General features: G+C 37.9%; 1 protein-coding gene across 1 annotated transcript in view; it reads left to right on the top strand.

The window, feature by feature from the left end:
- The first annotated feature begins 251 nt into the window (after window positions 1–251).
- Window positions 252–21,420, top strand: part of MSRB2 (methionine sulfoxide reductase B2) — a 74,645-nt gene continuing 53,476 nt past the window's right edge. The window contains exon 1 of the mRNA XM_077154019.1: window positions 252–554. Within this exon, the coding sequence (XP_077010134.1) occupies window positions 530–554 (25 nt within the window). The 5' untranslated portion in view covers window positions 252–529. The remainder of the gene's footprint in view (window positions 555–21,420) is intronic.

The following is a 21,420-nucleotide window of genomic DNA, read 5'->3' as shown; positions in this document are numbered from 1 at the left end:
TATTTAGTTCTTACACAGGAACTGCTTTAGGGAGTAGAATCAAAGTAAGATTATTTTTGAATATCTGTCGTGCTACAAAGCTACAAAGTTTGGTTTCCAGTTTCTTGTTCCAGGAACTGTTTATTTCTTATCAAAATGTTCTCTTTTCAGGTCTCTTCGGGCTCTTGAATCAGCATCCTTGAGAACATTTGCTTCTGTAGCTTGCTACGTCAGTAGAGCATGGCATGCCTATGCCTGTGTCCTTGGCTGTTAGCCAACCACTCGAGCCCTCAGATGACCATCTCCAACAAGTGAGTCTGAGTCCTTTTTACTGGAGTCTTTTATGAGAGGATAAAGGATAGAAAAAGCCCAGAGAGCAGAAATAGGAAGTCTGAAGAGAGTTTAGAGAGAAAAAAGTCCCTAGAGGAGCTAAGAGAGGACCCACAGAAGGTCAAAGAGGAGGCCACAGGAATCAGAAGCTGAAAGCAATGAAACCCAGGAGAGAAGGACCAGCAGATGCCGGCCATGTGCTCTCAGATGGAGGAACCAGATGACAGCGCCCGTCTCCAGAGAAGGTATCTTCCTTTTGATGCCTTAATTGGGATATTTTTACAGTCTTAGAACTATAAATTTGCAAATATATAAATCCCCATTGTAAAAGCCAACCCATTTCTGGTATATTTCATTCTGGCAGCTTTAGCAAACCAAAACAGGGGGAAACCGTCGAATTCTATATTTAGCGGAAATATCTTTTAAAAATGAGGGTAGAAAAAGAAATTTTCAGGTAAACAAAAACTAAGAAACTTTCTTGTCAGCAGGACAGCACTGCAAAAGATAATCAAGGAAGTTCTTCAGGCTGAAGGGAAATAATTCCAGTTGAAAATGCAAATCTACACAGAGGATTGCAGAGTTCCAGAAACGGTAAATATGTGGGTAAATGTAAAACATTTTTTTGAAAACAGTTTATTTAAAAGAAAAGTGACTACTTCAAGTGAAAATAAAACGATGTACTTGGAGTTTACAGCATTTGTTAAAATAAAAAATGTAACAAAAATAGCACAAAGAGGGTGGTAAGCAGGTATATAATATTTAAGATTTTATATATTTAAGATTTTATCCATCCAATAAGTTATGGATGGATATTGCCATTCTAGGACAACCATTTAAAAACAAAACAAAGAGATATAGTTTAAAAAGCCACCAGAGGATATAAAACAATACCAAGAAATACTCAGAATTCTAAGAAATGAATTTAAAAAAAAAGCAGGGAATGAGATAAAAAGGAACAAACAACAACAAAAGCATGAAACAAATGGAAAAGAAATAACAAATAACCCCCTGAGACAAGTGAAATGGAGTTAGGGCACTCTGTTTAAATGGGAGAAGCCCTTACAAATATTTTTCTGTTCCTAAACCATATAATAATAATGGTAGATAACTATGATAATTTATTCCTATTAAATTCATATGAGATCCAAGATGGCGTCTTAGTAAGGTACATGCGTCTTAGTTCCTCCGACTCCAAATCAACTAATAGGTGAACAGAAACAGTACAGAACAGCTCCCGGGGCTACAGCAGGGAATGGACACACAGCGTAACCCAGTCTGGGCTGGTTAGTCTGACTGCGAAACTCGGCTGCGGTGAGTGAGATCCCCGAGCGGCGGGCGATTTCCCGAGCAGCCGCAGCTGCGGCGGTCCGAGCTAATCCCTCCCTCCTTCCCGGGCTGGCTGAGGGACGCGGAGAGACAAGCTTCCCAGCCAAGGCGGCCGGCGCCACACTTTTGCGGGCGGCTTCGAGTCTTGGCTTTGAGTCCGCGACTACGAGTCTCGGATCAGAGGGCTATCCAAAGTCTGGGCTGGCAAGTCTGACTGCGAGACTTGGCTGCGGCGAGACCCCCGAGCGGCCACAGCTGCGGCGGTCCGAGCTAATCCCTCCCTCCTTCCCGGGATGGCTGAGAGACTCGGAGAGACGAGCTTCCCAGCCAAGGCGGCCGGCGCCACACTTTTGCGGGCGGCTTCGAGTCTCGGCTTCGAGTCCGCGACTACGAGTCTCAGATCAGAGGGTTATCCAAAGTCTGGGCTGGCAAGTCTGACTGCGACTCTTGGCTGCGGCGAGACCCCCGAGCAGCGCGCGATTTGCTGAGCAGCCGCAGCTGCGGCGGTCCGAGCTAATCCCTCCCTCCTTCCCAGGCCGGCTGAGAGTATCGGAGAAGCAAGTTTCCCAAGCCGAGGCAGGCGGCGCCCTTCTTTTGCGGGCGGCTTCGAGTCTCGGCTTTGAGTCCGCGGCTACGAATCTCAGATCAGAGGGCTATCCAAAGTCTGGGCTGGCTAGACTGACTGCGAGACTCGGCTGCGGTGAGACCCCCAAGCGGCGTGCGATTTCCCGATCAGCGGCAGCTGCGGTGGTCCGAGCTACTCCCTCCCTCCTTTCTGGGCCGGCTGAGAGTATTGGAGAAGCAAGTTTCCCAAGCCGAGGCAGGCGGCACCCCTCTTTTGCGGGCGGCTTTGAGTCTCTGCTCCGAGTCCGCGGATACGAGTCTCGGATAGGAGGGCTATCCAAGCCGCGGTAGCCCCCCCCGCACGGGAGGCTTTCTGGTCCGGTGAGGAATCCCCCAGGCCCGCTGCGGCCCGCAACCAGCCACAGGGTCCCCTCAAGCCGCGGCAGCTGACGCCCCCACCACGCGCGGCCCCTGAACCAACGGAGAGAATTGGATCTGAAATCCCCAGGCCACGGAGATTGGTGACTGGGGGAGACCCATTCCAAACACTTGAGACAAACGTGTGCCACGTGCGCCACGTACTGGGCAAGATAAGAAAAACAGATCCCAGAGATTTCACAGAAAAATCTTACAACCTTGCTGGGTCCAACACCAAGAGAAATCTGAATAAATGCCCAGACGCCAGCAGCAGAAGATAACTGTCCACGCTCAAAAGATTGAGAATATGGCTCAGTCAAAGGAACAAACCAATAGCTCAAATGAGACACAAGAGCTGAGACAACTAATGCTGAATATACGAACAGAAATGGAAAACCTCTTCAAAAATGAAATCGATAAATTGAGGGAGGACATGAAGAGGACATGGGCTGAACATAAAGAAGAAATAGAAAAACTGAAAAAACAAATCGCAGAACTTATGGAAGTGAAGGATAAAGTAGCAAACATAGAAAAAATAATGGATAGCTACAATGATAGATTTAAAGAGACAGAAGATAGAATTAGTGATTTGGAGGATGGAACATCTGAATTCCAAAAAGAAACAGAAACTATAGGGAAAAGAATGGAAAAATTTGAACAGGGTATCAGGGAACTGAATGACAATATGAACCGCACAAATATACGTGTTGTGGGTGTCCCAGAAGGAGAAGAGAAGGGAAAAGGAGGAGAAAAACTAATGGAAGAAATTATCACTGAAAATTTCCCAACTCTTATGAAAGACCTAAAATTACAGATCCAAGAAGTGCAGCGCACCCCAAAGAGATCAGACCCAAATAGGCGTTCTCCAAGACACTTACTAGTTAGAATGTCAGAGGTCAAAGAGAAAGAGAAGATCTTGAAAGCAGCAAGAGAAAAACAATCCATTACATACAAGGGAAACCCAATAAGACTATGTGTAGATTTCTCAGCAGAAACCATGGAAGCTAGAAGACAGTGGGATGATATATTTAAAATACTAAAAGAGAAAAACTGCCAACCAAGACTCCTATATCCAGCAAAATTATCCTTCAAAAATGAGGGAGAAATTAAAACATTCTCAGACAAAAAGTCACTGAAAGAATTTGTGACCAAGAGACCAGCTCTGCAAGAAATACTAAAGGGAGCACTAGAGTCAGATACAAAAAGACAGAAGAGAGAGATATGGAAAAGAGTGTAGAAAGAAGGAAAATCAGATATGATATATATAATACAAAAGGCAAAATGGTAGAGGAAAATATTATCCAAACAGTAATAACACTAAATGTCAATGGACTGAATTCCCCAATCAAAAGACATAGATTGGTAGAATGGATTAAAAAACAGGATCCTTCTATATGCTGTCTACAGGAAACACATCTTAGACCCAAAGATAAACATAGGTTGAAAGTGAAAGGTTGGGAAAAGGTATTTCATGCAAATAACAACCAGAAAAGAGCAGGAGTGGCTATACTAATATCCAACAAATTAGACTTCAAATATAAAACAGTTAAAAGAGACAAAGAAGGACACTATCTACTAATAAAAGGAACAATTAAACAAGAAGACATAACAATCATAAATATTTATGCACCGAATCAGAATGCCCCAAAATACGTGAGGAATATACTGCAAACACTGAAAAGGGAAATAGACTCATATACCATAATAGTTGGAGACTTCAACTCACCACTCTCATCAATGGACAGAACATCTAGACAGAGGATCAACAAAGAAATAGAGAATCTGAATATTACTATAAATGAACTAGACTTAATAGACATTTATAGGACATTACATCCCACAACAGCAGGATACACCTTTTTCTCAAGTGCTCATGGATCATTCTCAAAGATAGACCATATGCTGGGTCACAAAGCAAGTCTTAACAAATTTAAAAAGATTGAAATCTTACACAACACTTTCTCGGACCATAAAGGAATGATGTTGGAAATCAATAATAGGCAGAGTGCCAGAAAATTCACAAATACGTGGAGGCTCAACAACACACTCCTAAACAACGAGTGGGTCAAAGAAGAAATTGCTAGAGAAATTAGCAAATACCTCGAGGCGAATGAAAATGAAAACACAACATATCAAAACTTATGGGACGCAGCAAAGGCAGTGCTAAGAGGGAAATTTATTGCTCTAAATGCCTATATCAGAAAAGAAGAAAAGGCAAAAATTCAGGAATTAACTATCCATTTGGAAGAACTGGAGAAAGAACAGCAAGCTAACCCCAAAGCAAGCAAAAGGAAAGAAATAACAAAGATTAGAGCACAAATAAATGAAATTGAAAACATGAAAACAATAGAGAAAATCAATAAGGCCAGAAGTTGGTTCTATGAGAAAATCAATAAGATTGATGGGCCCTTAGCAAGATTGACAAAAAGAAGAAGAGAGAGGATGCAAATAAATAAGATCAGAAATGGAAGAGGAGACATAACTACTGACCTCACAGAAATAAAGGAGGTAATAACAGGATACTATGAACAACTTTACGCTAATAAATACAACAATTTAGAGGAAATGGACGGGTTCCTGGAAAGACATGAACAACCAACTTTGACTCAAGAAGACATAGATGACCTCAACAAACCAATCACAAGTAAAGAAATTGAAGCAGTCATTCAAAAGCTTCCTAAAAAGAAAAGTCCAGGACCAGACAGCTTCTTATGTGAATTCTATCAAACATTCCAGAAAGAATTAGTACCAACTCTCCTCAAACTCTTCAAAAAAATCGAAGTGGAGGGAAAACTACCTAATTCATTCTATGACGCCAACATTACCCTCATACCAAAACCAGGCAAAGATATTACAAGAAAAGAAAACTACAGGCCGATCTCTCTAATGAATATAGATGCAAAAATCCTCAATAAAATTCTAGCAAATCGTATCCAACAACACATTAAAAGAATTATTCATCATGACCAAGTAGGATTCATCCCAGGTATGCAAGGATGGTTCAACATAAGAAAATCAATTAATGTAATACACCATATCAACAAATCAAAGCAGAAAAATCACATGATCATCTCAATTGATGCAGAGAAGGCATTTGACAAGATTCAACATCCTTTCCTGTTGAAAACACTTCAAAGGATAGGAATACAAGGGAACTTCCTTAAAATGATAGAGGGAATATATGAAAAACCCACAGCTAATATCATCCTTAATGGGGAAAAATTGAAAACGTTCCCCCTAAGATCAGGAACAAGACAAGGATGTCCACTATCACCACTATTATTCAACATTGTGTTGGAGGTTCTAGCCAGAGCAATTAGACAAGAAAAAGAAATACAAGGCATCAAAATTGGAAAGGAAGAAGTAAAACTATCACTGTTTGCAGACGATATGATACTATACGTCGAAAACCCGGAAAAATCCACAACAAAACTACTAGATCTAATAAATGAGTACAGCAAAGTAGCAGGTTACAAGATCAACATTCAAAAATCTGTAGCATTTCTATACACTAGCACTGAACAAGGTGAGGGGGAAATCAAGAAACGAATCCCATTTACAATTGCAACTAAAAGAATAAAATACCTAGGAATAAATTTAACTAAAGAGACAAAAAACCTATATAAAGAAAACTACAAAAAACTGCTAAAAGAAATCACAGAAGACCTAAACAGATGGAAGGCCATACTGTGTTCATGGATTGGAAGACTAAATATAGTTAAGATGTTAATCCTAACTAAATTGATTTACAGATTCAATGCAATACCAATCAAAATCCCAACAACTTATTTTTCAGAAATAGAAAAACCAATAAGCAAATTTATCTGGAAGGGCAGGGTGCCCCAAATTGCTAAAAACATCTTGAGGAAAAAAAACGAAGCTGGAGGTCTTGCACTGCCTGACTTTAAGGCATATTATGAAGCCACAGTGGTCAAAACAGCATGGTATTGGCATAAAGATAGATATATCGACCAATGGAATCAAATAGAGTGCTCAGATATAGACCCTCTCATCTATGGACATTTGATCTTTGATAAGGCAGTCAAGCCAACTCACCTGGGACAGAACAGTCTCTTCAATAAATGGTGCCTAGAGAACTGGATATCCATATGCAAAAAAATGAAAGAAGACCCATATCTCACACCCTACACAAAAGTTAACTCAAAATGGATCAAAGATCTAAACATTAGGTCTAAGACCATAGAACAGTTAGAGGAAAATGTAGGGAGATATCTTATGAATCTTACAATTGGAGGCGGTTTTATGGACCTTACACCTAAAGCAAGAGCACTGAAGAAGGAAATAAATAAATGGGAACTCCTCAAAATTAAACACTTTTGTGCATCAAAGAACTTCATCAAGAAAGTAGAAAGACAGCCTACACAATGGGAATCAATATTTGGAAACGACATATCAGATAAAGGTCTAGTATCCAGAATTTATAATGAGATTGTTCAACTCAACAACAAAAAGATAGCCAACCCAATTACAAAATGGGGAAAAAGACTTGAATAGACACCTCTCAGAAGAGGAAATACAAATGGCCAAAAGACACATGAAGAGATGCTCAATGTCCCTGGCCATTAGAGAAATGCAAATCAAAACCACAATGAGATATCATCTCACACCCACCAGAATGGCCATTATCAACAAAACAGAAAATGGCAAGTGCTGGAGAGGATGCGGTGAAAGAGGCACACTTATCCACTGTTGGTGGGAATGCCAAATGGTGCAACCACTGTGGAAAGCAGTTTGGCGGTTCCTCAAAAAGCTGAATATAGAATTGCCATACGACCCAGCAATACTATTGCTGGGAATCTACTCAAAGGAATTAAGGGCAAAAACTCAAACAGACATTTGCACACCAATGTTTATAGCAGCGTTATTTACAATTGCAAAGAGATGGAAACAGCCAAAATATCCATCAACAGACGAGTGGCTAAACAAACTGTGGTATATACATACGATGGAATATTATGCAGCTTTAAGGCAGGATAAACTTATGAAGCATGTAATAACATGGATGGACCTAGAGAACATTATGCTGAGTGAGTCTAGCCAAAAACTAAAAGACAAATACTGTATGGTCCCAATGATGTGAATCGACACTCGAGAATAAACTTGGAATATGTCATTGGTAACAGAGTTCAGCAGGAGTTAGAAACAGGGTAAGATAATGGGTAATTGGAGCTGATGGAATACAGACTGTGCAATAGGACTAGATACAAAAACTCAAAAATGGACAGCACAATAATACCTAATTGTAAAGTAATCATGTTAAAATACTGAACGAAGCTGCATCCGAGCGATAGGTTCTTGTTTTGTTTTGTTTTGTTTGTTTTGTTCTTATTATTATTACTTTTATTTTTTTTCTCTATATTAACATTCTATATTTTTTTTCTGTTATACTGCTAGTTCTTCTAAACCGATGCAAATGTACTAAGAAATGATGATCATGCATCTATGTGATGATGTTAAGAATTACTGATTACATATGTAGAATGGTATGATGTCTAAAAAAAAAAAAAAAAAAAAATGGTCAGCACAATACTGCCTAACTGTAATGTAATTATGTTGGAACGCTGAATGAAGCTGCATCTGATCTATAGTTTTTTTTTGTTTTTTTTTCTTTCTCTTATATATTTTTGTACTTTTTATTTTTATTTGTGTTTTCTCTGTGTTATCACTTTATTTCTTTTTCTGTTGTCGTGCTATTTCTTTCTCTAAATCGATGCATATGTACTGAGAAATGATGACCATACACCTATGTGATGATATTAAGAATTACTGATTGCATATGTAGAATGGATTGATTTCTAATGTTGTGTTAGTTAATTTTTTTAATTAATAAAAAAAAGATACAAATAAAATGTTTTAGAAAATATTTTAAAAAAAAATTCATATGAATGGTTTCTTCATAATTTCATTTACTACCTCCTACTCAGGAAAAAAATAGGACCTTCCTTCCCAGCAGTTTCAACAAGAAACTTGGGAATTCTGCCTCCTCCTAAATAAAATCTATCCTAAGGCTAAGCGCTGCCCCCGGTGAACCCAGGTGCTACCGATTCCCTTCCTGGGGTCCCACTGTGGCTGCCTAAGAGCAAACGCTTTGGATGGAGCTTCCTAAGCTGCCTGTCCCGGAGCTTCTCAGCATCAGCTGCTCCACCTCTCCAATGAGGCAGTGGAAAGAGATGACATTTCGGAGCCAAAGACCTGCAGTTAGGGTGACTGGTCATCTAGCTGAACCCCGAGGTCACCCAGCATTGGAGCTGGAGAGGACGGCAGTGAGCAGGGGTAAAAGTCCTCAGTGATGGTGGCCCGTCAGAGGACAGCAAGGAGAGCAGGTTACCGCACCGCTGCCGTGCGCGAGCCTCAGAGCAGGACATGAACGGTGTATGGGGGACACCGGACACTGCGTGGAACCGAAGCTGCAGAGGACAGGAGCACGGAGTCCCTCACGGGGAGGGACGCAGCCACGGAGACCCGCACCGAGAAGGACTTGAGTCTTTAGTCGCGTTGTTGAGACCCTGGCCGTCTGCCTGGGCTCTGTCCGGGCAGAGGAATGGCCCTTGTGGAACGCAGGGCGGGACACTGGGCACCGACAGTGCCAAAGGGGACGGCCGCGCCCCACGGAGACCCCTGCGGACACTCTCCTAGGTCCGGAAATGCTTCTTGCTGCAAACACCTTGGAGGGCTCTGGGTTCACTCATGGAGCAGACCCTTCCTCCACGGGGCATGTCTTGGAGGGAACTCTGTCCCTGCTGCTGGGATGGGAACGTGGGTGGCTTAACCTTCTGTGGCTCTTTTGCTCCATCTATAAACTGTGCACTGAGATGTGGGCGCCGGCCCAACCCACAGTGAGTCCGGTGAAATGAGGCGATTACAAAGCCTTGTATGTCAGGTAGGATCGATTAGAATTTCCACACCATTTCTCCAGCCTTTCCAGACACCGTGTAGTGAAGTCAGTTCACCGTTTTCTGATGACTAGTGAAATCTAATTTAAATATAATCTTAAGTAATGTATTAAACTGGAAAAAAAAAGCCACAGATGTTCTGAACTTTTTACTTTAACCAAAACTAATGTAGACTATTTTCCTGTTATCTAATAACCTCTTTGTCGTCATAAAGATCTAAATGGTTACCGACATCGAAAAATTTGTGAATCTATCACAGTTTCTAAAGGTGATTTTCTCTAAGGCTCCTTGGTAGTATTTTAGGCACGAAATGCAAGTGCTAGTGTCTTTCCTTCTTCTGCTTTGGAACTCTCATGCATTTGTCTTTCCCACAGAATTTAGAAAGCTTCACCGGAACCTTACAGTAGCCACCAAATTAAAGAAAAGCATTTGTTGGACTCCTAACTTCTTCCAAAAATTAGAAATTCCATGTCAGTGTTGGCATATAAACTGAACTTTCATCGGTCACTGAAGGGAGTCTCAAGGGGGTCATGGTTTCCATTTGTTGAGTTGTCTATATAACGAGCCCCGGAAACACCTCACTTTGCATGGACTTGGATTCGAAGCCAATTAAACAAGCACAGCAAGTCCGGTGAGGAACATTTCCCAAATCCCATGTTCTTATGATTTGTTTTCTTTTAAATGTGGTCCATTCCAAAGACCTCTGAGCTCATGAGCAAAATTAAAGGAAGTGCACACACGGATGTCCGAAGGCAGTCAACCTCTCCCACACTCAGAAATTGCACAATGCAGTCAGACCTCAGCTGTCCGCATGGCAAACTCCCAGAGCAGAGACTCTGCACAGCACCTTGGGGTCAGGAAACCAAGACAATGAAGAATTATTCGCTTCTGTTTTCCTTTTCCACAGTTCTGACTTTTAAGTGTAGGGGATTACCCATTGCCTGTAGCCCATTAATCACAGTAGCTTTGGGTTATGAAAAGTGCAATCCAAAAAGATAGTCCTCTCACGTGCTGGCAGCGAGTTTCTGTGCCCTGCCCTCAAACGTGCCAGAAAACCCTGGGCTCTGCCAATGATGATTACCTTTGGCATCAATTGGGGATGCTGAGAGCTATATGCCTTCCTGAGTCCAGCATCTGGAGCAGATTAAAATGAGGGTCCTGCCAGCAAGGAGGTCCGAGGGTTTGGGAATACAAGGCAGTTTTAATCTTTTCCAAGTCAGGCTGTTGAGGAGCAGCCATACATCAAATGTGCATGGAGCTCACACAGTTTCCTTCTCAGGGGAGAATTCAATTCCAGTAACTTGAAGTGGGATGAACTTGTGACCATCTGGAGGGAGAAGACTCATGATCCTCTGCAGTTATGCTGAGGATTCACGTTCATGGATTCACGTCCATGATGGTGTAAAAGCTGCTGGAGGTGCTTGCAGGCACAGATGAAGCTTCTCCCTTCAAAGGCCTTGCTCAGCTGGCCTGGGGAAATTCGGCTGCAAGTGGAGGGAAATCTAGACCTCATTCGGGGCTGAAATATTCCTTTGCCCCAGGAGGGTGATGTTTGGGCTCCAGAGGCTGCCTCGAGTGTTTGGAAAGATGCTAGGAAGCCTGAGGAAATGGTGCTGAAAATGAAAAGTGTTGCAGGATTGTGGAATGGAGAGGTGACTGGGTGGGGGGACTCATAGGGTCATTACCAGAGGGGTCAGAATGCAGCTCTTTAGGTCTATTCAAGAAGAACAAAGAAACAAATTTAGATTAGACTCAGAGTAGAGCACCCAAGAGAAAACCTCCATGCCTTAATGAAAGAGAATCAATTGGCATAGCCCGGGGGTAGAGACAAGATATCCAGACATCAAGAGCCCAAGATGTCAAGGGCCAAAGCCAAATTCCCCTGGGTCAGAGCTGGGTCACCCTGATGCAATGCCAGCCCTTGAGGGCAAAATTGAACTGCAACTGAAAAGCAAGGGCCAGCCGAAACTATTGGCCAGGAAATAGTTTACCCCACGTGTGATGTGGGGTAAATGCAGAGAAACCAGGAAAATAGATTGTTAAACAATGGGTTCATTAAGAGATCAGGAAAATAGATCATTTAAAAATGGTTTCCTAAAGTGTTTACCATTTTATAATTAAAATTATCAACAAACTATACCCACAGTACCCTCTTCAATCTGTAGGCAATTTATGGTACATGCAAACAACAGGCAAGCCATTATAATTATGATGAGTAGCTGCATTGATAGCTTACAAACTCGTCTGCTGGAGCTCGTATAATCTTGACATTTGAAACAGCCAAGTTTCTGAGTATTATTTATTTATTTATTTTTTATTAATTAAAAAAATTAGCTAACACAATATTTAGAAATCATTCCATACTACATATACAATCAGTAATTCTTAATATCACATAGATGCATATTCATCGTTTCTTAGTACATTTGCATCGATTTAGAAAAAGAAATAGAAAGAAAACAGAAAAAGAAATAAAATGATAATAGAGAGAAAAAAGAAAAAAGAAGAAAAGAGAAAAAAAAACCATACCTCAGATGCAGCTTCATTCAGTGTTTTAACCTAATTACATTACAATTAGGTAGTATTGTGCTGTCCATTTCTGGGTTTTTGTATCCAGTCTTGTTGCACAGTCTGTGTCCCTTATTTTTTAAATATAAAAAAATTGACATATATGAAGGACAGATCCTTGTTCTCCTTGGTCATAGTGGAAAAACTGCCCTGTTAAACATGCTCGTGGACTGTTGTCCCAAGGTCAGGTGACCAGCTAATAACCCCAAGACAAGTACGAGGGCAAATAAATCAATCGTTCATTTGTGTCTTTGCTGTTAGTCACACCCAGTATTTAAGAGAAACATTTTAGAAGTTTCTCTAAGTTTTTTTTCCATAAAATTATGTTCCATTTTTGGGGGAAAATGTTGCTTTTTTTTTTTATAATTGTGCTTTTTCTTATTAGAGAAGTTGTGGGAAGTTCACATTCTCTGATAAAAAAGTTCTTATGTTATTAATATATTTGATTAGCAAAATAGAATTCATCTCAAAACTCTTTCTTTTAAAATTGTATCTCATACGAGAATTACTTTATAGCTTTAGTACTACCAACACCATATTAATGTGTGGTTAACAATTTTTGGATAAAAGCGTTTTTTCTTAAAAGAAAGTCAGACTATATAATAACTATATATAATAAAGATAATAAATAAGGATTACAGAGTCTATTGTGTTGAAAATGAAAAATTTCATGAAGCTATCATATATCTTTCAAACATATAAGATTCTATATGGCACACCCGGTTTTCTAAAACTGTTGTATAGGTTTTACTTGTAAGATAACATAATGAATTTAAATAAAGGAGAGGCATGTTATCTGGAATAGAAAAAATCAGGAAAGGGCACAATGAGAAAGGAAAATTACAAGCTAAACTCAAGTTTTGAACATAAATACAAAAGTTCTAAATAAAATGTTGGCAAATAAAATCTAAAAATGTGCTTAAAAAATGAAAACAAAAACAAATTAAAATGTGCTTAAAAATGAATCATGAACAAATAGGGCTGATCTCAAGAATTCAATGACAACTTAACATGAATAAAAAATCTATTCATATAATGCACTTCATTCACATATTAAGAGTGAACAGTATCTTAATGTATCATATATGTATCTTATATGATCATAAGATACAAGAAAGTCCAACAAGTAAAATTCAACACTTTCATGTCAAAACTCTTAGTAAGCTAAGAATTGAAGGGAACCTTGATATCCTGATACAGATTAAGCACTACAAATTCATGACAAACACAATATGTTAGAAGCTTTCTGTCTAGAATCAGAAACAAAACAAGAATGCTTGCTCTCACCACTTCTATTCAACATTTTTTGGAGGTCCAGGTGAGCACACTAAGAAATTAAAGGTATAGGGACTGGATAAGAAGAGAGTAGTCTGTCACTCTTATTTATGATTCACCTTACTTATTCACTGATGATGTGATGATAAGATTGCTTTCTTATAAAATTCAAGAAACTCTTCAATTTACTGTTGAATATGACAGAGTTTGACCAGATTAGTGGGCAAAATAATAATAAACTAAAATTGCATTCAAATACATAAGGAACAATTTAGAATTAGAATATATAATTGAGTATATACACAACAGCAATAAAAGTTACAAGATGTCTAGAAATAAAGTTAGCAAAAGATGTGTAAGTCCATTTATATAAAAGCATAAAACAATAGAAAACATAAGGGAAAACCTAAATAAGTATATACTTATATTATTTTAATAAATATTATTAAAATAGCATTATCTTTCCCTTAATCTATAAATTCAATGCAATTCAAATCAATATTTCAATATATTTTAAGCTGCCAAATTTCATATGGAAGGTGATAGATACTATATTTCATTTAGAAGAATGAAGAGCCAAGAGCAGCCTACAGATATTTGAAGAAGGAAGATTTAATTTCCCAGATTATAAAACAATATAAAATTATAGTACTGAGAACAGTGTGGTATTGGTACCTGCAAGAACAAATAGGTCAATGGAATAGAATTGCTATTTAATAAGCTATTCTGGGTAACTGGCTTTCCATGTAAAAAAAAAGACAATATCCCTACCTTACAATATTCATAAAAATCATAGGTGGATTATAAACCTAAATGTGTAAAGTAAAACTGTAAATCTTTTAGAAGACAACATAGAGAATACCATTATGATATCAAGTCAGTTAAATAAGTTAAATCAATAAATATCCATAGAGGTAAAATTTTTTTAAACAAAATTTTGAGAACGAAAACCAAGTAAAGAAAGGATACATAAATTAGGATGAAAACAGTTAATATTGTTTGTGGAAAGTTATATACCCACACATATTCACATAGGAATAAAACAATAAAAAGGCACAAACTATAAAGGAAAAGCTAGATAACGTTGACTACTTTAAAATTAAAACATCTGTGCAAAAAATATCATGAGAAAAGTAAAAATCCAATCCATATAATGGGAAAAAATACTTGACACCCGCATAATCAACAAATAATCACTATCCATTATAATGAAGACTTCCAACAAAGCTGTAAGATAAAGATAAATAATCTAAAAGAAAAAGAGGTAAGAATGCACACAATTAACAGAGAGAAAAATCCTCATGGCCAGCAAATGTCTGAAAAGATTTTCAATCTCATTAGCAATCAGGGAAATGAAAATTTGAAATGGGGACTCTATTTTTGCAACCATCATACTGGCATAATGTAAAAATCTGATCACATCAAATACTGATGAGGATATAGGAAAAAAGGAGCTCTGCTGCTGTGTTGGTAAGAGGAGTTCTAGAAAGGCTGAAGATGTGCATAATTCTTTTCCAGTGCCACTTCCAAGTGTCTTCTCTAGAAAAACCTTTTGTAAGAGTTGAGTTGAAATTCATATAACGTACAGCTAATCATTTTAAAATGTACAATTCAGTGGCATTTAGTCTATTTGCAATTTCGTGTAACCACCAGATCTCTCTAGTTTCAAAACTTTTTCATCACCTCATACCTATTAAGTAATCACTCTTCATTCTTTTTTCCCCATCCCCTGGTAGCTAGCCTCTAATCTGCTTTCCATTTAGATGGATTTACTTATTATAGATATATCATATAAAAGGAATTATGTAATATGTGATCTTTTGTTTCTGGCTATTTCCACTTAGCATAATGTTTTTGAAGTTCCTCCAAGTTGTACTGTGTTACCAGCACTACATTCCTTCTTGTGGTTGAATAATGTCTCATTGTATGCATATACCACAATTTGTTCAGCTATTTACCAGTTGGGAGACAACTGGGTTGTTTCCATCTTTTGGCTATTATGAATAATAATGCAGCTATAACCATTTGCGTACAAGTTTCTAGGTGGACAAATATTTCCATGTCTCTCAGGTGTATATGTAGGAGTGGAATTGCCAGGTCACATGGTAATTTTATGTTTATCATTCGGCTGCACCATTTTGCATCCCCACTATTAAGGTCTGAGGGTTCTTATTTCTTCACATCCTTGCTTGCACTTGTTATTTTGCATTCTTTTGACATAAGCCATCCTAGTAGATATAAAGTGGCATCTCCTTGTGATTTTTATTTGCATTTCCTTAATGACCAATGATGTTGAACATCTTTTCTTGAGCTTATTGGATATCTGTGTAACTTCTTTGGAGAAATGTCCATTCAATTCCTTTTTTTATTGGGTCACTTGTCATTTTACTGTTCAGTTATAGCAGCTCTTTATGTATTCTGGATATTAAACCCTTACCAAATATGTGACTTGCAACTATTTCAACCATTCTATATGTTGTTTTTCCATTTGATAATACCTTTTGATGTACAAAGGTTTTTAATTTTTATTGTCTTAATGTATCCTTTTTCTTTTGTTGCTTGTGCTTTTGTTGTCAAATACAAGAGACCTTAAATTAAAGCTCAAAAAGATTTTTCCATGTATTTTATTTTAAGCGCTTTACAGTTTTAGCACTTGATTTAGATCTTTGATTTTAAATTAACTTTTGTATATGGAGTGAGGTTGGATTTCAACTTCATTCCTTTGCATGTGGTTATCCCGTTGTCTGGGCACCATTTGTTATGAAACTACTTTTCTTTCCTCATTGAATGATCTTGATACCCTTCTGGAAAATTAGTTGGCCATAAATGTTTGGACTTATCTCTGGACTCTCAGTTCTATTCCTTTGATGATTATCTGCCCTTATACCAGAACCACACTGTTTTAATTACTGTAGGCTTATAGTTAAGTGTTGAAGTCAGAAAATATAAGCCCTCCAATGTTGTCTTTTTTTTCAAGATTGTTTTGGCAATTTAGGGCCCTGTGCAATTCCATGTGGATTTGAGGGTCAACCTTTCCATTTCTTCAAAAACGGATGCTGGAATTTTGATAGGATTGCATTGCATCTGTAGATCACTTTGGGAAATATTGACACCTTAATTAAGTTTTCTAATCCCTAAACATGGAATATCCTCCCATTTATTAGGTCTTCACTTTCAGCATGTTTTGTAGTTTTCAGTACTCCAGTCTTTCACCCCCATAGTTAAATTTGTTCCTAAGTATTTTATTCTTTTAGGTGCCATTGTAAGTTTTTTTCTTAATTTCTTTCAGATTATTCATTGCTGGTTATAGAAACACAACTGATTTTTGAGTGTTGCACTTGTACCTCGAAACTTTACTGAATTTATTAGCTCAAGAAGTTTTTTGGAGGGTTCTATGGTATTTTCCATACAGAGAATAATTTTGTCTGAAAATAGAGATAGTTTTCTTTATTCCTTTCTAATTTTTATGCCTTTTATTTCTTTTTCTTGCCTCATGGCTCTGGCTAGGACAATGGTGAAAATGGGTGAACTTGTCTTGTTCCTTGTACGTGGAGGAAAGCTTTCATCAGATGTGCTATTTTTCTTCTATCTGTCAGATCAATTTGCTTCTCAAGTTCTACAATATTGTCTTCCTTTGCATTTGATAGTTTTTTCCTAATATTATATAATATTAGGAAAAATATTATAATATATCATTTTGATTTCTTCTACACTTACTTTTCTGTATATATTTTAGTTGTTTCCTTAGTGGTTACCATGGGGATTACAGTCAACATTTTAAATTTACAATAATCTAGTTTGGATTGATAGCTTCCATAGCATAGTAGCTTCAATAGCATACATTAATTCTGCTCCTGTACAACTTCATCTCCTGCTTCATGTTGCTATTCTCAAAAATCACATCTTTATACACTGTTGGCCTATTAACATGGATTTATAATTATTGTTTTATGCATAATTTTTTTCAGTCACATAGGAAGCAAAAAGAGGAGTTACAGACTCAAAATGCAAAAACACTTTTTTTGTATAATATAAAAGCATATAAAAATGCTTTTATATTATCTATGTAGTTAACTTTTAGAATGATCTTTATTTCTTCATATGGCTTGAAGTTACTATATAGTGTCCTTCCATTTCAGTTTGAAGGACTCACATTAGCATTTCTCACAAGGCATGTCTACTAGTGATGAACAACTTTCACTTTTATTTATCTGATTATGATGTACTATATGATTCATATTTGAAGGTCAGTTTTGCTGTATGTAGAGCTACTGGTTGATAGGCTTTATTTCTTTCAGCACTGTATATCATACTGCTGCCTTCTGTTCCCCATGGTTTCTGATGAGAAATTGGCTGTTGATCATATTGAGGATCCTTTGTACATGACTAATTGCTCTTCACTTGTTGCTTTCAAGATTCTCACTGTCTTTGGCTTTCACTGTTTGACTATAATGTGTTTGGTGTAGATTTCTTTTGAGTTTTCATGCTTGGAGTTTTTTGAGATTCTAGAATAGGTATATTCACCAAGTTTGGGAAGTTTGGGGCATTATTTCTTCAAAAAATTTTTGTCCTTTTCTCTATCCCTTCTCTTTCTGGAACCCCCATAATGTGTATGCTAATATTATTGAGGGTAACCCACGGGTTTCTTTGACTCTGTTCATTTTTATTCATTCTTTTTCTTTCTGTTCTTTAGACTGGGCAATTCTGACTATCTCATTTCACTGATTCTTTCTTCTGCCTTTTCAAATCTGCTGTTGAACCCCTCTGGATAATTTTTTATTTCAGCTCCAGAATTTCTGTTTGGTTCCCTTAGGAAAAGGGATTTCCTGAATCCCTTAGGAAAAGGAAAGGGAGAAGAATAGAGAAAAGCTTGCTCTGTCTTTTTAAATCCCCTTGACTGATGCCACTGGGGAAGCTGCTTCTAAAACAGCAATCAAAACATACAGCACTGATTTTGGGAGGATGAGAACCCTATTTCCCACTCTGGCACCAGCAAGTTGCACCAGGTACACAAGCACCATTCCACTTAATCTCCCTGAATATATATTCAGTTCTACATTATGCAGATACAAAACCAAAGACATTACAAGAAAGGAACTCTATAAACCATAGCCCTCATGAATATACGTACAAAAATTTTTAACACATTCTTTTGTCCAAGAAATTCAGCAATATATAGATGGATAATATATCTTATCAAGTGGGGTTTAGGCCAGGAATGCTGTTAGTTCAACATTTGAAAATCAATAGGATATGTACAAAAACAATATATGAGTACCTCAATCACTGCAGAAAAAAGCATTTGACAAAACTTCAGTATCTCTTCCTGATAAAAACTCTCAATAAACTGTGAATGGATGGGACCTTCCTCAATCTGATAAAGAATGTCTATAAAAAGCCCACACCTAAGGGGCCTAGATTCTAAGCTTTTAAAGCAGACATGTTTAGTCTGGAGTGGTGATTATTATTTCTGGATTTTGAGAGACTGTTTTTTTATATCTATAACCTGATATTTAGAAATAAGAACAAAGCCAATCAGTTTGGGGTTAAAGTAATTCAGAACACAGGGGTAAGGAAGACAGTGTCTATATTTTAGAACCACACATACTCTTTGAAACCAAAGGAAGAAAGGTGCATTTGGTCTGGAACCAAAATTTTCTGTAAGCATAATCTAAGTCAACCTATCTTATAGCTCATTAGAACAACTGAAACACAGGAAGCCCAGAATAAGAAAGCGGTCCTTTAATCCTGTATAGCTTAATGTCATGTCTGGATATTCTAGAGTATATTACACAGATAATCAAAAAGTATTGGCAAAGCTCCTTGAGGTATATGAGAAAAAATAAGGAACTATTAAACTTTACCATCAGGAAATCCCCTGATGCTGTGTTAAACTTTAGGGATACCCAAATCAATAGGCCATGGTGTCACTTATGAGGTTTACTCTTGTGAAGCTTATGTAGGTTATGGAGAAGCTTAACCTACCTATAGGTGTGCTGAAGAGTTAGTTCTAGAGGACCTCTTTTGTTGCTCAGATGTGGCCTCACTCTCTGTAAGCCCAACTCTGCAAGTGAAATTATTGCCCTTCCCTCTACATGAGACATGACATCCAGGGGTGAAAGTCTCCCTGGAGACATGGGAGATGACTCCCAGGGATGAATCCAGCCCTGGCATCATGGAATCAGCAATTCCATCCTGACCAAAAGAGGGAAAAGGAGTATAATTAATATAGTATCAGTGGCAGAGAGTTCAGATAGAGTCTAGAGGCTACTCTGGAGGTTACTCTTAGGCAAGCTTCAGTTAGACATTGCTACCTATCAAAACCTGCCAATCCCCAACCAGGACCATTCCAGCTAATCCTAAAAGAGCACCTAGGGCAATATATGAGTCCACAAGGGTTCCATGCACTAGAGTAACTTTCCAGAAACCTCCAGATGGGTCCTTGGACCAGATAAGTCCTGAAATCTAGAGGGCCAAGCCTCTCCAGAACATCAGATAGTTCCATTTCCCTACCCCATATTAGTGACAGCCCCTTCCAACATGTAAAAGTTAGAATGGCCATAGCCCAAACACCCCTAAAGAGAGGGATAGAAAGATCAAAGGTGACGGTGGAGTTATACAGAGAAGATAGGATTTAACACATAAATATGATTGCTGACTCATTAAATTGATATCTCTTTTAGTTTTCAGTATCTTAGAGCAGCTACAAACCAAAACGTAAAATTGTGAAATTGTAACCCACATCAAATTCTGAAATATGTTCAACAACCAATTGTGGTACTGTGCTTTAAAATTTATTGCTTTTTTGTATATATGTTATTTTTCACAAAAAAGAAAGATTGTGGTGTTAAAAAATATTTATTCATTCTAGCCTCCTATATTCTGGAGCAGCTAGAATGAAAAATCTGAGAGGATCGTATGAGTAGCCCATGACAAACTCTGGTATCTGTCCTGTAACTAATTATTGAAGAGTGCTTTGAAAGCTATTCCTTTTTTATTTTTATCTTCTTTTTTGTATACTATACAATAAAAGCCTACATCTAATAGTGTATTTAATGGTGAAACACTGAATGCCTTCCCTCTAACATCAGGAACAAAACAAGAATGTACCTTTTCTCCACTTCCGTCAATATACTACAGGTTCTAATTAGGGCTCTAATATCAGGAACAAAATAAGAATGTACCCCCTCAACACTTCTATTCAATATTGTACAAGTTCTAGCTAGTACAATGTGATAGTTAGATTCTGGTGTCTACTTGGCCAGGTGAAGTTACCCAGTTGTTGCTGTGGACATGAGCCAATGGTACTTGAACCTCATCTGTTGCTCATTACATCTGCAGTCGACTAAGAGGCATGTCTGCTGTAATGAATGTTGTTTGATTTAATTGGCTGGTGCTTAAATGAGAGAGTTCAATGTAGCCAAGCAGCTCAGCATACCTCATCTTAGCACTTGCAGCTCAGCCCAGGCCTTTGGAAGTACAGAAAGAAATTACCCCAGGGAAAGTTGTTGGAACCCAGAGGTTTGGAGAGAAGGCCAGCAGACATCACCCTGTGCCTTCCCACATAAGAAAGAACCTCAGTTGAAAGTTAGCTGCCTTTCCTCTGAAGAACTAACAAAATAAATCCCCTTTTATTAAAAGCCAATCCATCTCTGGTGTGTTGCATTACGGCAACTACCAAACTAGAACATACAATAAGGCAAGAGAAAAGAAATCAAATTCATCCATACTGGAAAGAAAAAAAAGTAAAACATTCTTTGCTGAAGACATGATTATCATGTAGAAAATCTGGACTTTTAATGTTACTAGAAATAATAAATTATTTCAGCAAGATTTGCACAAGATCAATGTGGAAAATGTATATACTATGAGTAAACAATCAGAAATAGAAATTAGTGAAACAATATAATAGTATCAAAATAAGAAATACGGTTAAATCTGTCAAAAGATGAGCAAGATCTATACACTGACAACTACAAAATCTGCTAGAGAAATGAAATAATATCTAAATAGAGAGACATTTTATTCATGAGTTAGTAGATGCACT

The sequence above is a fragment of the Tamandua tetradactyla genome, chromosome 1, assembly GCF_023851605.1.
Source record: "Tamandua tetradactyla isolate mTamTet1 chromosome 1, mTamTet1.pri, whole genome shotgun sequence".
Taxonomy (NCBI): domain Eukaryota; kingdom Metazoa; phylum Chordata; class Mammalia; order Pilosa; family Myrmecophagidae; genus Tamandua; species Tamandua tetradactyla.
Note: the sequence above shows the minus strand (reverse complement) of the source record. Positions and strands in the feature narration are given on the sequence as shown.